General features: G+C 29.2%; 2 protein-coding genes across 4 annotated transcripts; one reads left to right on the forward strand and one right to left on the reverse strand.

Annotated features, from left to right (window-relative positions):
• The first annotated feature begins 13,314 nt into the window (after positions 1 to 13,314).
• On the forward strand, positions 13,315 to 14,899 carry LOC145744869 (protein CUSTOS-like). 3 transcript variants are annotated; one of them, XM_082562843.1, is made up of 6 exons: positions 13,315 to 13,646; positions 13,903 to 14,050; positions 14,128 to 14,251; positions 14,316 to 14,480; positions 14,597 to 14,679; positions 14,764 to 14,899. In XM_082562843.1, the coding sequence occupies exons 2-6, from the start codon at positions 13,945 to 13,947 to the stop codon at positions 14,871 to 14,873; spliced, it is 588 nt and encodes a 195-aa protein (XP_082418969.1). In that variant the 5' UTR covers positions 13,315 to 13,646; positions 13,903 to 13,944; the 3' UTR covers positions 14,874 to 14,899. The 3 variants fall into 3 exon arrangements, with proteins under 3 accessions (XP_082418969.1, XP_082418977.1, XP_082418960.1); XM_082562851.1 differs by having other exon boundaries at positions 13,315 to 13,597; XM_082562834.1 differs by having other exon boundaries at positions 13,315 to 14,050.
• Positions 14,900 to 15,065: 166 nt separating this feature from the next.
• On the reverse strand, positions 15,066 to 17,124 carry LOC145744859 (retinal rod rhodopsin-sensitive cGMP 3',5'-cyclic phosphodiesterase subunit delta-like). The gene is made up of 5 exons (XM_082562823.1): positions 17,015 to 17,124; positions 16,755 to 16,843; positions 16,402 to 16,527; positions 16,178 to 16,283; positions 15,066 to 16,106 (listed from the first exon to the last, which is right to left on the reverse strand). The coding sequence occupies exons 1-5, from the start codon at positions 17,059 to 17,061 to the stop codon at positions 16,025 to 16,027; spliced, it is 450 nt and encodes a 149-aa protein (XP_082418949.1). The 5' UTR covers positions 17,062 to 17,124; the 3' UTR covers positions 15,066 to 16,024.
• Positions 17,125 to 17,254: the final 130 nt, after the last annotated feature.

Below are 17,254 nucleotides of genomic sequence, written 5' to 3' on the forward strand. Positions count from 1 at the left end.
TGTTAAACCAAACCAGTATCCAGATGAATAAGCATCGCCTACAAACATATATACATTGTAAATTCAAAAAAATTCAAATTATCTTAGCAACCAAAAAAATTTCGTTTAGAAGAAAGGAATCCCGGAAATATTGACTCACCATAGCCTTGATCCTTGATAGCTGCATAAATAAACGTTTGGGACTCACAGTCTTGAAGTAGGGCAAGTTTTCCGAGTTTGTAGGCGCAAATGGCCTGAGCTGCCTTATATGTAGCGGAAGTCGTAGAAATAAAGTACCATGTTCCCCCATTTTGGAACCATTCCTCTACTTCGCCAGCTAATGTAAAACAACTGATAAAACCGAATAAACTACACAATTGGCACCCAAAAAAGGATTCTAATTTAAAAGCTGGTAAAAACTTTATTTATTTTAGTTTTATTGCTATACAAAAGATTAATTAACTACCTGATGTTAAACATTGCTCTCTTCCAAGAGGACTTACTGCACAAGTCTGTTGTTCACCACACAAAAATGTTTCAGCACAACCAAATTCACCACTGTAGCATACGCATATCTCGGTACAGGAATTAAGATAGTTGTAAGTGTCAGTCTACGTTGAAAAAGATAAATTTAATAAAAGTGGTTTATAAAACATTAACCAAATTGTAAAATATTATTTGATTTCGATGCTGATATGCACCTACATATACCTTGTAGTACTCTCCGTCGTTAACACAACCACATTCAGGCTTTGGAACACATTCTTGGCCTGAAAGAAAATATCCTTCATCACAAACACAACCGTCAACGCACTGTTTAGTGCAAACAGAGGCTTCTGGATTTGCACAAGTCAAAGGACATGCTGTATTGCAGCTGGAGTAGGTAGAATGTGGCCCGCAAGTTATTTCTAAAAAAAAACATCATTGTTAAACGGATTTATTTGTACAATATATTTGCAGTACACTATTTAAATACCTATTCCTACAACAGCTCGCCAGTTGTCACACGCTCGCACTCCCCGGTCGTTACACTCACTAACAAAACGAGCAACATCACTGGCTAAAGCAGCCTTTGCGTCGTTACCAGCACAGTAATCAAAAGTACAAGACTATAACAATTACAGATAGAACACGTAAATTTTTTTAAATACTCGTCGTATGTTTAACATGAGAATTATTATAGGATAAACTAACCCAACTCTGCTTAAAATGTCAAAAAATTTAAAAAAGTATTAAATAAAAACGATCACTTGTAGTTTACAGCTTTTAAGTGGAAAGATAAGAGCACCGTTAAAGTAAAAAGAACAAGTGATACTCTGAACTAACCACTTCTCGGCAATCTGCAAAACAAGCGTTGTTTATAAGAACGTCACAGGTTCCTTCATAGGGTGTTAAATTATCACCAACACATCGATTAACGTTAATGTGTTCTGCTACTTTGCACCTGTTGTTAAAACAAAAATTTTAATTTACAATTTATTTGATGTTCTTGTAGAATTTCTTCAGCATAAAGTTAATTGATACCATTCCAGCTTACCCTTCTCTAGATGCAGCAGATAAGAACTGGTTTGCGAAATCGTTAATGCTAGTAAATTGCTCTGATGTGCCTCTTCTATTAAACTCGTCATTTATGTTTCCGTTATAATTTCCACACAACCCTTACAAAAATAATTTATTATTTATAATAAAACTAAAACGACTAAAATTCAAACTTCAATTTTTTTTTTAAATGTTTGTATTCTAAATATTAAATACTAAACACACAATAAAGTCAAACCTTCAACTCTGTTTCTTAATGTTCTAGGTGCCTTAATTTCAACATTATACCATCCATTATACTTCACTTTCAAACCGTTTTTCAGTACTACCACAACTTTGTTTCCTGATGTGCTAATTGTATACCCTAACTCCGAATTAGTGTAGGGTACGTCTACGCCATTTCCATCAACCTTTACAAACAAAATCTATACTAGTATATATTACTACAAGCACGTAACTACACAAATGAATGTATATTAGACAAATATTACCTCTACCAATCGACCTCTTTTAAGTGTAATTGCTGAACCCCCTGTTTTGATGTAAAGAGTTCTGGTAACGGACGCACCAACATGATTAGTCCACTGCTCATTGTCTGACTAGTAATTAAAATAATCTTATCAAGCCATGTTACGTCAAGATAAAGTTATGCGTTTGTAAAAGGGGTGATTTAGTATTTAAGATAACAATAAAACTTGTTTAACATAGAAGTTGCTACAATTTTACAAATTATAAAACTTTTTCATAATTGAGTAAATTAAGCACCTACCTCCACACTGAACTGGCCGACTCCCTCTTCCAAGCTTTTGACCAACACATATGTACATTCGCCCATAAAGCTGTAGTATTTGCCATCAAATGTTGTATAATGAGGGTCCCCGTAACCGGTACATGACTTTTCCACAGCTGCAATGACATTGTTTATTTTAAATGTTACCAACTACAATTATTATCGAAAATAAAATTTCAAGTTATATTAACATAACAACAGCTTTAAAAAGATATTAACTTTGAAATACCGTTTAGCGTTTCTCGTTGACAAATGTAGTTCGAAATTGTATCACAGCCGATGTCCTGCCATTTGTGAACGTGGTACACTAATTGCGCACAACTTTGAGATTTGGCGGCACCACTTATCCAATTGGAATACAAAGGGGTAAGGCCATCACTCCAACAATAATTGTCCTCCTTTTTCGTGAGACCAATGTAATAATCGAGGGCTAAACCTAAAAAACAAATTAATTGCTTAAAATCAGCACCAAACACAATTTGACCAAATAACTTAATTTACATTTAAATAGCAAAAACATTTGGATGGATCTGGCTTACCAGTTGCAGTTGTGGTTTGTGTCAAAAAATTTTGTTGATCTTCGGTTTTGATTTCTGCCAAGGTAGCATATTGTTTTGCACAAGCCTGAGCTGCTGCAGAGTGAGAAAGCCGAATTTTAGAAAACAAGTATTCGATCCCGTTGTTTTCCAACCATTCCTCGGAGGCATTGGTAAATGACCAGGTGGTCACACATAAAAGAAATACTGAAAGTACCAGTTTACACATAATGTATGTTTTAAACAAGACCTACAATTTAGATGCTTGATTTAGAATTTAATACCAAAAAAATAAAATGTTCACTTGTCATCCGACAGTAAATGGTTTGTTAAATGGTAAATATAAAAAGTTATTCGATTGCTCAAGCCAAAATATATTTAATGTAAGTATATGGTACAAAAATTCTTGAAATACATCCAACGTGTTGGAATTTTTAACGTACTATACTACAAGATGGTCGTCACTTAGCAAAACGGTAGACTCTAAACATTGGATAAGCATTTTAAAACTCGGTACTTTGCCTAAATATTGGGCACCTTTTATAGCTTTTTATTAATTAATTAACATAAGGTAAAAGAGATTGGAGGTTGCTATCAGTAAAAACTAAATTTATTAATTTCTCATATTAACTGCAATAGCTATATCCTTATATTTAATAGAGAAAATCCGTTGTTACGCGAAAAGTATATTAAATAAGGAAGACAAAATAATTAAGTTATTATTCATGTTTAGTAATGTCTATTTGATTAACGTTTAAAATAGTTGATAAAATACTTAATTTAGTTTAAATGTTTTTTGTTTCCTAATAAAATATAAACCAATTAATGTAAATGAGGTTGCTGTCACAAAAATCGACTGGTTCAATATTTATTGTCAATAAAAATTAACTTTTATTAAGCAGAGTTACCGAAAATAATTTTAGCTACCGCTTTGAAATTGCGCAATGCCGCCGCGTAAGATTTATGACAATAGTAAAAATAGGAATACTTAACCACTGTCATTCTGCTAGATTTTTTTTAAAATTCTTTGATAAAATAAGTTACTTCGCTGACGTTGATATGATAAGTTACCTCGATAACACAAAATAAACAAAAACACATTATTATGGTTCGAAATCTTAGATTTCGAAACATATTGTTACTGTTAGTGTATTTATTATTGTTTTTATTCTTTTTAGTCAGAATTTTAAAAGACGATAACTTCTGTTCTTTAAAATTAAAAGTTCTAAATTTTCAATATGGATGTTATTATCCTAATGTGTCACAAACCTCCTATTAACGACATTTAATCACTTAGTGTATGTTAAAATGTTTTAGAAGAGACGAGGCTTCCGTATAACTAAACTTCACAAAGCCGAAAAATGTTTGTTCAAATGTCGATCGGAAAAAACAAAATTGTTCCGTTATAAAAACCACGCTAATTATTGACTTAAGTTTCAGGCTCTTTCGTAAGATTGCTACAAATTAAAAAAAAGTATTTTTACCGGGATAAATATAATGTTACTTAAGCAAAAGATCAACAGTTTTTGAGCATGAGTTCGCTGATTAATATGTGTCAAATTCGTGCGTTACGGCAAAATTTAAATGTTTTAAAATATCCTTTAGAATTAAACTTAGTTTAGATTTCTAATATAGGTTATAGAGGCAAAACGTACATAGAACGCGACAAGAAACGCGTAAATTTACAAATCTATATTACTCGCTACTGCCATCTAGCGGAAAAGAAAACTGATACATTTTAGTGACTACAATCCATCAATTCGTTTTGTTTAAACACATTAGCAGAACTTAGCCTAAAAATAGTTGTATTAAATTTATTTCAAAACAGCAAATAGTTGTATTAAATATATTTAAAGGGCAAATTTAAAATACAAAATGACAAAACCAATTTAAAACATGGAATAAAATTCCAGTTTTTGGCATTATTAGAGTTTGCTTTTCAATTTGCTATTTGTTTGTTAAAAAAACTTCTGAACCCCAACCATTTCTACAACTAAAAATAAAAATGAAGAAATCATAATATAAACAAATTAATAAAAAAGGTGTTAATTTAAGTGGCTATGTTATGATACTTGGTAAATGTAAGTGTAAGAAATGTATAAACTTGGTATTTTTAAATTTTTAAATAGATATCTACAGATTGAACAACTACATTTAACAAATACACAAAAGCATTTTTTTTATGTAAAACTTAGCTTGGCATGTTAAATAAATTTTAAACCCAATGATATAAATATATTTACACAGTTTATTAAAGAGTCTTATTTAGATTTTTGACCGCATTTTGTTAAACATAATAACACTACTTGTTATTAATAAAAAACGATCTTATTTATAGTAAATAAAGTTCAACCACCAAGTTAATTTTTAAAAAGATCGCTTTAGTTGGGTATTACAAATTTTAAAAATATTAAGTTTATATAGGCCTACTTAATAAGTAAAGTAAAAAATCCCCTTGTCAACCCTCATCCCTCAGCACAGAAAAAGATTCACATTTTTCTTTAAATGATTTTAGGTTTTAATTTGTGGAGTCCTAAAAAAACATAATCAAAAATATTTATAAAAACAAAGTTGCCTACGCACAGTAATATAAAACTCTTGGTGATGTATTATAAACCATAGCTTAACTTGCTTTCATTAGCAACAAAATGTATCAAAACTTAACATTTCTTCCATCTTGGCTAGTTTACATAATGGTCACCACCACAATTTAGATACCTGTATGTTTAACAAACAATAGTTTAATAATTTATTTGACTTATTTTATCAATAAAAATTTGTTTCATCATTACCATGGATTTTACATAAAACTCCTCGTTCCACTACTAAAGAAATGATGTTAAAAGCCCTGCAGTTTATTAACTATAGTTTTGTAAGTCATAAAAATATATTTAAGGGGTATATTAAGATATAATTTAAGTAACAATGTTTTAACAATGTGTTTGGTTATTTAAAAAGCTCGTGCTCATTTAGCTGTGCACTTTTTCGTTTATCCTCAATACTTAATTTTTTTAGGAATTTATAAAAACTTGCATACATTAAAATAATTAATAAAACAGTGATCCAAATTTATTAACAAAAGGTAAATTATAAAATTATTTTAATAAAATGTTGTTTAATAACTTAAAAAGTTATTTAAAATTTACGCAAATATCGTGACGTCACGAATCTCGCTTTTTATTTTGAAATCGCATGAGCTAGGGCTTGAGCTCGATTAGGGTAAGGAAAACCAGAGTTAGGCTTTCCAATAAAATTAAAACAAGAATACAAAATTTTAAATTTGGTATAAAAGGTTATGGAAACGCTATGATAACTATTTTAAAGTTGAACATATGATGCTAATGTCCCAAAACAGAAATACAATGCAAACGCATTGTTTCTTAAATTATATCTTAATATACCCCTTAAATATACTTTTATGACTTATAAAACTATAGTTACTAAACTGTTGGGCTCTTAACATGATTTCTTTAGTTTTTTTTTTAAAATGATGCTGTTTAATTTTTCTACACACATTCTTAATTTAAATTATTAAATATCAAAATATATTGTTTTACTTTGACCTGGCCTTGAGTTTAATTGTAATAATTTATGCATGGTAAAAACTTGTTAATTAAATATAATTTCTGATGTATTTAACTATATTAAGAGGTTATATTTAGCATGGTTTTTGATGACAAATTTAACATAATTTTTTCGATAAGTTATTTCGATGTTATTTGTACCAATTTTAATTTATTTTTAATGTTTTAGGACAAAGTTAAGTTACTTTCAATTTAGTTAGACCAAATTTAAGTTTCTTTCAATGTTAATTGGGCCATTTTTATATTATTTTCCATTTTAATTGGACTAATTTATTTTTCATGTTAATTGGACAAAGCTTTAAGTTATTTTTCATTTTAATTGGACTAATTTGGAAGTTAATTTTCAGGTAAACTGACCTATTTTAAATAACTTATGGTATGGGACAAAGTTTTAAGTTATTTTTCATTTTAATTGGAATAATTTTTAAGTTATTTCCATTTTAATTGAACTAATTTATTTCCCATGGTTTATGACAAAGTTTTAAGTTATTTTCATGTTAATTGAACAAAGTTTCAAGTTATTTGCCATGTTATTTAGACAAATTTTAAGTTATTTTTTATGTTATGGACAAAGTTAAAGTTATTTTTCAGGTCATTGGACAAATTTTTTAATCGTATACATGGCAAAATAGGAGCCCAAGGTATTAGAATAATAACTCTTTTTCTATTTTTATTTCGACATTGTTAAGTTGAAAAACTCTAAAGTAAAAAAACAGTTAAGATACACATAAGGCAAAGAGTAAAAACATTTTTAATTTACATTGAAAAAATGATAAAGGTTACTAAAGAATAAAAATGACAATACAATAAACATGTCAGAAAGCACAATAAATACGAAGAAAAAACAAAATGCAAAATACATTACACTTAAGAATAAAAAAATTAAACATATACAGTTAAATAATCTAAGTACAAAATAATTACATACATTAAGAGTACAAAAAATATTGCAATCGGTATACATGGTCATAAGTAAAACTATTTTTGCGAAATAGCGGGCCTTTTAGCAAACGTTGTATGTAGGTTTCGTTCCTTTTTTTCTGTAAAATAATAAAGATTAGAAAACTGCTTACAAATATTTAAAGTGTAAGTGTAATTATTTGATTGTGTTAATGTTAAATGTATCACTTAAATTAAGATAAAGTAATTATTTGTTTTGTGTTGGTGACTTTTTGCATTAAAAAGATTTTATACAAACTCGATTTTTGCTTGTCAACCAATATCTAAAAATAAAGAAAAGGTTTTGTATTTGTTTATGGTAATCTACCCTGCGGGAAAAAAAATAAAAAGGTGAGCTAAGTTTTCTTTTAACAGGATCTCTAAAAATAAAGAACAAATTAAAATTGGCCAAAAACAAATCGACGAGTTCTTCAAAATGGTCAACCAGCATCTAAAAATAAAAAACAGCATGTTTAAATTTGTTTTTGGTAATCTAACCTGAAAAAAAGCCTGTAAAAAAGAGTTAGTTTGGTTTTAAGTTTTTTTAAGGCCCCTGAATAAAAAATTTTGGTTTTAGTTTTTTTTTTAAGGCCCCTGAAAAATTATGGTTTTAGTTTTTTTAAAGGCCCCTGAAAAAAAATGATGGTTTTAGTTTTTTAAAGGCCCCTGAAAAAAAATTATGGTTTTAGTTTTTTAATGGCCCCTGAAAAAATTTTGGACTCCGTTAACGAAATTTATAATTTTTAGTTTAGATTTTCATCCACAAAATTTAATATTGCTTTATATCGGGCTCCGCCCACGAAATTAAATAATTTATGTTGGGTTCCGCCCACGAAATTAAATAATTTACGTTGTGTTTCAACCCACTCACACACTTCGGTTTAGTACATAAATATAACAGGGCGAATAAAATACAGTGAATTTACACACATAGGCCTAGTTTTCTAAAATCTAGTCTTTTAAATTTTTTATATATACTTTACTTGCGCAAAACATTTAAAAAACCATTAAACAGTCCCGTTTAATATAATTATGAACACACAGAAACCTAAACACATTGGGACTGTGTCAACTATATTACTTTTAATGCGCAAAATTATGAGTTTTTAATCAGCACAAATAAAAAGAAAAAGCAGACGCGTGAAACTTTTAACCCGTGAAAATTTAAAGCACTTAATTATGCGGTACATATAAAAAATAGGCACGTGAAAACCTACAGCCCTACAGACCTTAACTCTATAAGGTCCCGAGTTTTTTTTTCAGTTGTCTCCGAGTCCTGAATTCTTTGACTTACCTTTCCCCTTGCTGCTAGTTGCAAGTGAGACTTATTACAATTCCATCCGCTTTCCATTCCTTTAATTCCTGCCATTACCTTTTTCCTCCATTCATTAAATCCAAATAAAATCCATTTTCTCTGCATTGAAAATATTGTTTAAAAAAGAGTAATAGACACTAAACCCTACCTAAAATTGAGTTTTTTTCAAAAGTCAATTTTATGATATGTCGCATCGAGCCAAATTTTTTTAAGTTAGGTCCCTTTTTAATTCTTTTAGTGCCAACAACATTAAATTATGTCAATTCACATGCCAAATATTGTTATTGTATAATTATTATTTTTTTTGTGCCTACAATTTGAAAATATGCCTTTTTTGATAACTCGTGCCAGATTTTTAAATTATGCCAAATGTACATTTATTTACATATTTAAATACCTCGTTTAATTACTTTGTGGGAGTATCTGCGCATCAACACAGATTTAATAATGTTCATAAGTTTTTTAATTAAATAATATAAAAAGAATTATTACTTTTTAAGTATGATAAATAAATACTAATATTTAAAACATTCACTATTTTTTATGATTATTCCAAAACTAGTTGAAAGTTAAAAAATAACTTTATCAATTAAATGAAAGTTAACTTACCTGAAACAGTGTTCAGAAAACTTGAGCGCAAGATGTCTTAGAGGAGCAAGTTCAACTTCACAAACTTTTCTAAAAAAATTTAAAATCTTTTAAAATTTATAGTTTTTTTTATATAAAATATATTTATATTTAATTATTAACTGCTTATAAAATGCCACATTTAATACTGTTAATAATATACTTCAAAAAAATCAATCTACAAAGCACTAACAAAAACACGTCTGCTCACCTCGAAAGTCCATCTGGAAAGAACTAAAATTCCTAATTTGATTCAAATTTGCCACGAAACACAAAGTCACGTGACTCTGCACGTGGTCAGTGACATGTGTGCGCGTGCACGACGGCTCTTGCAGTGGAAAGCGCTTTTTAAGCTGTCACTCAAAATATATTTGCCTAAATCTTTTGAACAATTCATTGAAATGTTACTATAACAACACAAACCAATAACTTGTTATAATATGTAAATGTTTATTTACTTTTTAAGAATTATTTGTAACAATTAACGTCTTAAACTACGATTAAACAATTGCCGCGTGCGTTAACATAGCGCATTATGTTGCATCACCAGGAATTTCTGATTATGATGCAACCTCATGTTAAAGGAATTTCTCGGGGAGACGCACGAATTAAGACGTTGCATTCCCCTAGCTTAATAGAAAAATCACAGCTGGATTTATCTACATTTTATACCCTTATTTGGTAACAGATTCTCTGTTTAGTCTATGTGATCTCGTGGTAGAGAAATTTCTCGAGGAAGCGCATTAATAATGACGTCACGTTCCTTGCGCCTCGCTTAGTGGGAAATTTTAAGTTTCTATGCGTTATAACAGACCTAGTTAAAGCAATAGTAAATTAAATTATTCTCCTTTCTGAATTTTAATAAATCAAAATTTAATGTTTGTTGGTGTCCAAACACATTTTTATTATTATTTTATAAATATAAAAGTTAAAAAAAGTTTTTTTTAATTTTTGATAAATATTCAACAACAAAAAATAGCAAAAATAAATTAACTTAAGGTCATGCCTGTTTCATAAAGTCCTAAACGTTTGCATAAAAAGGCACGACCGCTTTTCAATGGTAACCTGGAAAATAGGTTAAAACTCTAACTTTAAAAAGATAGTTATGATTCTTAAACAAGTTGTAATATGTATGTAGTTTATTGAAATGGTAATTATTACAACGTGGTTAAACTATGAGTATGATGATATAAAATTTTATAAAAATCACGGGTTGTGGAGCGCAATATTTCGTATATTGTAACCATATTAAAAATCGCAATTTTTTAAATGCCTATACGTTGTTAGACCATCAAAATCACTAAGCCAAAAATATTTAAACCAAACAAAGGGCACATAATCATTTAACTATTTCGTCTTTTGTGCTTTCCAATTAGGTGGATTTATCACCCTACCGACCGGGTTTAGGTAACTAGTAGTATCGCTTTAATGTCACAATTAATGTATACACTTGTAATTATCTTAGCTTTGTTTCCGTTACTTTCGATTAAGTTAAAACTCATGCGATTAAATATTTTGATTGCACTATAGTTAGTTGGATATACTTTACAGTAGGAAAATATTTAAATGCAATATTGCTTTTTTAAATGATTGGTATAAAAATAAAAAAACACGTGGTTAGTTATTTAGAAGAGCTATTTGTACGTAGATAACAATCTGACGTAACAATAAATAATGCTTTCGTACAAAAAGAAATTAAACACTGGGTCTCCTACTTCGAGCATTAAGATGGCACACTTTGACTTGTACGCAGACTCACCCGTTCTGCAGCCTGTAGAACAGCACGACCCTATAACAGAAATGACGTCACAGGATATTATGACGTTGCGAAAAAATCTTTCCTATCCCACGCCGCGTCACCATACGGGAGTTCTGGATCCTCTTTCGGGAGCTTTCCGGGTGCAGGTTTGAGTGTTTGGACTGGGGGCGGGAGGAAACCGAAAGAAATGGAAGAGGTCCCGGTGCCGAGCCCAGTGCTGGCGGGTTCCGATTTGTTACAGGTTTGATGTTTAACTGTTACTTTAATATTAAAAGCATAACCAAAAAATCGTTTAAGTTTGTAAGTTAGGAGTGAATATGTTTGACAACATTTTAAATGTCGATATTTTGTTCTAGCACCTAAAACATGATGTCCATTGTTTTAGTATTGTCTAATATTAGCTTATCGTATTATTTTGTTATTGTGTGTTAGTTGCGCTAGAAATGACACTATTATGTTGTCCAAATACGAAGCAAAAGTACAACCAAATATTCAAAATATGCATCTTAAATCAATCAGACACTAGTTAAATGGACGAAACATTTCGTAACCTATTTATGGCGCTATTTTATTCAATTAACTATTGTATTGTAATAATTTGGTCGCCTTGCAAACAAAACTTTTAAAATTTCCGTAACCTAGCCTTGTTCATATCTACAATCTGTAATTATGGTTAGAAATCTTAGATTTCGAAACATATTGTTATTGTCAGTATTATTTTTATAATTTTTACTTATCCGAATTTTGATTCAAAATAACTTTTGATCATGTAAATATAAAGTTCTGAAATTTTTATATGTTGTTTATAATAATATTGTATTTCAATCCTTCCCTTTTTTTAAATTTAATTATTACTAATTACTGATTGCTTGTTTATTTATTAAAATTTAAAGATATTTAACCTTGATAGTTGCAAATAAGATTGTGCAGTTTTAAGATAAACATTTTTCTTTTAGGCAAAAAACAAATCTCACTCGCCAGCATAAAGTAAATTCTGACTAAATAATACGAACCAAATTTCAACAATAGATGAATAATGATAATTAAACATTGCAGGCAAAGTTTAAATCGAAACAACTTTTGTTTGCAAAAGTTGTGGTGAAGTCGAAAAAACAATAAAGAAACGGGATATCGCTCGGATCTAATTAAAAATACTTAAAGACGATAGAAACTTATTAAAAATTTAACATTGTCTGATTTATTCCCCTTAAGAATGGCTTTGTTAATTTTCAAAATGAACAAATTTCAATTACGTCAGCTATCGACCGAAAACTTTTAACAAATATGTCGCGAATTTGACCAAGCATTGCATTTCAAAGTTATTTAAAAATATTTTCCGACATAACGAAATGAATTAAAATCGTTCAGTTAATTTTACATAAAATATTAGAGTTTGCAAGTTATCAAGTCATCAAGATTCGAAAAAATAAATCCTTAAAAAATTAATTTAAATTTCAAAATGACATATTTACATTAAGAGTATAGTTTTTTTACAAAGGGAATGTTTTGCAAATTGCAAAAGGATAAAACTTTAGATTATAATAAACACAGCTGCAGATTTCAAACTAGATATGTTACCGGGCTCGGCGAGGAAGGGTAGACTGCCGTTTCTAAGCGCTGTTTCTAAGGATTGTAATTCCGAGTTTTCCGCGTTTCCGCGATCGAGAACGGCTCCAAATGCTGCGGCAACGTCATTAGGTATTGCCCGACGTGCGTCGCCTCCTCACTCGGCGACACGCTGCGACCATGACGTCATCACTCTCCTCGAAAAACGATGACGTAGTTGGTATGGACGACAACTGGCGTTTCACTTGAGAAAACGCAACGTCAAAGGCAAGCGCTTTGTAAAAATGGCGTTACAGCCTTAGGCAGACTTATTATATAACACTTTATTTATTAAATTTTGTATTTTTGTATTAACGATTTAACAATTTATATTAAATTTATTACGCGGAAAATGCGGAGTTGACAGTGGGTATACTTAAATATCCTAATGGGCTAAGCTCATTCACTTAGGACCTTTTTTAAATAATTATTTACCCACCAACAAAAGCAGTAGGCTTTATATTTGTTCAACAAAAAAACATAATAAAGAGTGTTGTTGTGTTTCTAGGTTTAATTAAATTAAAGCATATTAATCTATGCATTTTCGTGGGGAATTCCCAAACCTAATACTTTTTACGTCATAGTTTTCAAGTAAATGCTGTATTTTCTGTGATGATTTTTTACAAAAACAAACGCTATGTATAAATAATACAAAATAAATTTGTCAAGCCTTTAGGGATTAGTGTTAAGTAGTGTGGTGAAGGAACTGATTTTTTGTCAGGAATTATAAGATTATGGTTGTCTTGTCATTGATTGATTTCTTTTTGTATTTGTGTTTTAATGTTTTTTTTCCACTCATAGAAAATTCTGGGGTACCTATAAACTGTACAGGATCGAATGGATCGAATGGATCGAATGGATCGAATGGATCAAATGTATATCAAATGGTTATCGAATGGACCGAATGGATCGAATGGTTCAAATGTATATCAAATGGTTATCGAATGGACCAAATGGATCGAATGGATCAAATGTATATCAAATGGTTATCGAATGGACCGAATGAATAGAATGGAAAAAAATATTGCATAAATTAAACCCTAACCCCGACCCTCACCCATTCAGAATAAGCATAATGCATGCGATCCATTCGATCCATTCGATCCATTCGATCCATTCGATCCTGTATAGTTTATAGGTACCGAAAATTCTGCTGTTTTACAACATGATTGTTGTAAAAATATGGTATACAACACTAGATTTCTGTTAAACAAACATCTTTTTTACAGTATAGCTCAAATTGTGAACTTGTTTGAAGACTTATTTACAGAATGACTAGTTCAGATTCATCTGATTCTGATATAGAACTTAAAAAACGGTTGCAAGAATCCACAGCAATCGAGCTGTCTTCTCATATGAATTTAAGTGACACGAAGGGTGGGCTTATGATTAATTAAAAGATGGTAACTACTAAACTAATTTATATTTTCATTTTATTTTTGTAAATGATTTAGATTCCAACGAAAAAAAGCCATCACTACGAATAAATATTGTGGAGAAAAATGACATTAATACAGTTAAAGTTACCCCTGAGTTTAGACAACATGTTGCCAAAAAGCTTTCCAGTTATTTGGACGGGTAGGTAAGTTATACTGCTTTTGCAACATTTATCCAGCAGTTTATAAACTAATAAACATTTTAGTATATTAGATATTACCGAAAGAAATCATGCAAAAGACACAAATATACAAACTCATACTGGGAGTGTTAAGTTATTACAGACTTCATCTTTTTTACTTCAAACTGATGGGGATAAAATGAAACCAAAACCTATTAAAAAGAGAAAAGTGGAATCTTCATCAGACAGGTTAATAGATTAATTTATGTTTTTAATTTTGTACCATAAATATAAATTTATCAATATTTTGCAAGTATTAAGTATGTTGATTTGGTAATCAATGCTAAACATTTCAAATTTTTTAGTGAAGGTGAAATGGAAAAATTAAAATCTGTACTAGTTACTGGTAATGATATATTAAATGGGGGTGAAGGAAATTTTAAATGTTGTAAGTATTTTATTACACTATTACTAATTTAGCTTTACTATTAAAATAAAGATCTTAAATTCATCGCATTCACTATTTTTTTAGGCCAAAAGAAAGACTCGTTGACTAAAAACAATATAAAGAAGAGCAACGATAAAGATAAGTTAAAAAAGAAACGAAAAAAACATTTAAAAAATAAAATACCTGAAACCTAAAACTTTTGTTTTAATTTAAAAGTTGGTTTGAATTTTAAATTTCTTGTTTTTTTTTTTACTTTTTACCCAGCATCTTTTAAATAGCATATTTAAATCTCTATAACATCCTTACTGTAACTATTTTCTAGGGCTGATAAAAATGTTTGTTCCACCATTAATAATTCTGGCTAGCAAATGATACTATAATTATTTAAAAAGTAATTTTTATTTATAAAACTATGAACTAAATCTAAAATTTTTACATACAAAACAATTTATAATATAATTACAAGAAAAAAAATATTATTGAGTTTTAAAAAAATGAACAGATTGCAAGTGGTTTGAATTCATATATATGACTTTTTGGGGCAGCGAAATGCCAAAGGATAATATTAATAAGCAAAAAAAATACTAAATACCAGTATTCAAAATTGAATAAATCTTCATTAAGTTTTAACACAAACAGTTTTATGCCTGACCATATATAAAAGTAAATATATCTGTACAAAATTCAATAAAAAAAACAAACAAAATCACAGAAAAGTGCTGACAAAACTCGACATAAATGCTATTTAACAATAAGCAAACCAAGATATATTGGAAAATTTTTTTTTTTCAGAATGGATAATAAATTAAAAATAGCATTATAAACAGTGAAAAATTAAAAGCCTATGCCAACATAACTTTAAAGAATACAAAATCAAACTGGTATGTAGTAAGCAGACTTATCAAGTTAAAAATTTACTGTATTTAAATTTTGTTGATTATTGGTAACTTGATATCTCCTAAAAGATTTTAATTCGTACCATACAATAGAAACAAAAATAAAACAACATTTGGCAAAAATAGTATGGGAAAAACAAAATGATACTAAATTGCGTAGATTGCTTTTAAAGTAAATATGTTTTTTTTTAATATTAAAATTCTAGGTATTTGTAATTAAAAAACATTAAATATGACATTTGTAAACGTAGCAATAAAGCTGTGACAATCAATTAAGGGCTTACTAAAAAGTACGCAAAAGTAAACAGTATTTGATGATGATTTTGCTAAACAAAAATATTTATTTTGCTAAAGCAATTGTGTAAAAGAAGGACGAATTAAAATGATTACAAAGGAATGTGTAAAACTTTAAGCACTACATAGTTTCAAAAGTCAACGAAAATATATTGTTACACATAGTATAACCTCACTCTTGATGTACTGACAAGAACTTCATCATCGTAAAAGTTTGTTTCAATAACAACATGGCCGCTGTAATTAAATTTTATTAATAAACTGAACAAAAATGAAAAACGAAAAATTGAATATATTTTAAGGGTTACCTTAGCAAAGCTGCTGGCATCATTTGATTGGCTGGGGCTGCTTCAATGATTGATTGCCAGGTATTGGTTGATTCAGGAATAACAAATCCAAATTCAAAAAACCATTCTACAAAAAAATTTGGGTTATAACTTCTTTTAACCTGGTTACTTTTGTTGTAAAAACAATTCTCTTCTATTACATATAAGATGTAATACTAAGAAAAGTTTACAAAATATCAGGTTACCTTCCAAACACTTTCCCTTAAACAAAACTCTTTGTTCAAGGCGGAACTTCTCCATTAATTCTTGGGAAGAGAAGTTTATTTCACGTGCCACTGCCTTACATTTTAAAATCTTCTTTGGAACACGAGCTTTAAAACAAACAAAGATTTCATTGTTGGCAAATGAGCAAACATATAACTGTTGACTTTGACATTTCAATGACGCACAAATTTAAGTAATTGATGTTAAATAATAAAACCTTAACAATATCAGACAATTTTTAAAATTATTTTTTTTGAAAACAAGACATGATTAATTAATGATAAAATCTTAATTTTTTATAATAGTTTTTTTTACAAGACAAATAATTTTTTACCTTCATGCTCGCAACCTGGCATTGATAAATCTTGGTCACCTTGCCACAACAATTTTCCATTTGATGCATCTCGCAAGTTCATCCAATTTCTTTAAAAAAAAATTTAAGGGTGGTTAAATATGCATGTCAAAAAAAAAACAATATTGTAATCAGTGATTGGTTACAAATGATGTTCAGATGCTTAACATATTATAATCATTTTCATTCAATAGATGGCCAGAATATTTTTTACACATCAAAAAAGTTTTAAAAAAACTTACAATTTGAATCCTTCCATTACGCGTTCAATATGCTGAACATCTGTCATTTTTTTGTTCAAATAGATATTTTTAAAAACAACTATCAGAGCACCTGAAAAGTCGAAAAAATATTGTAAAGAACTTTGAAAAAAATAAAACGAACTTAAAAACAAGTAACACCTGAATAAAATAAAATGGTTGTATAAACCATTTGACATATTTAACACAAAATGGTAAAAACACAGGGTTAAAAATATAAAC

This window comes from Corella eumyota, chromosome 1 (assembly GCF_963082875.1).
Source record: "Corella eumyota chromosome 1, kaCorEumy4.1, whole genome shotgun sequence".
Lineage (NCBI taxonomy): Eukaryota > Metazoa > Chordata > Ascidiacea > Phlebobranchia > Corellidae > Corella > Corella eumyota.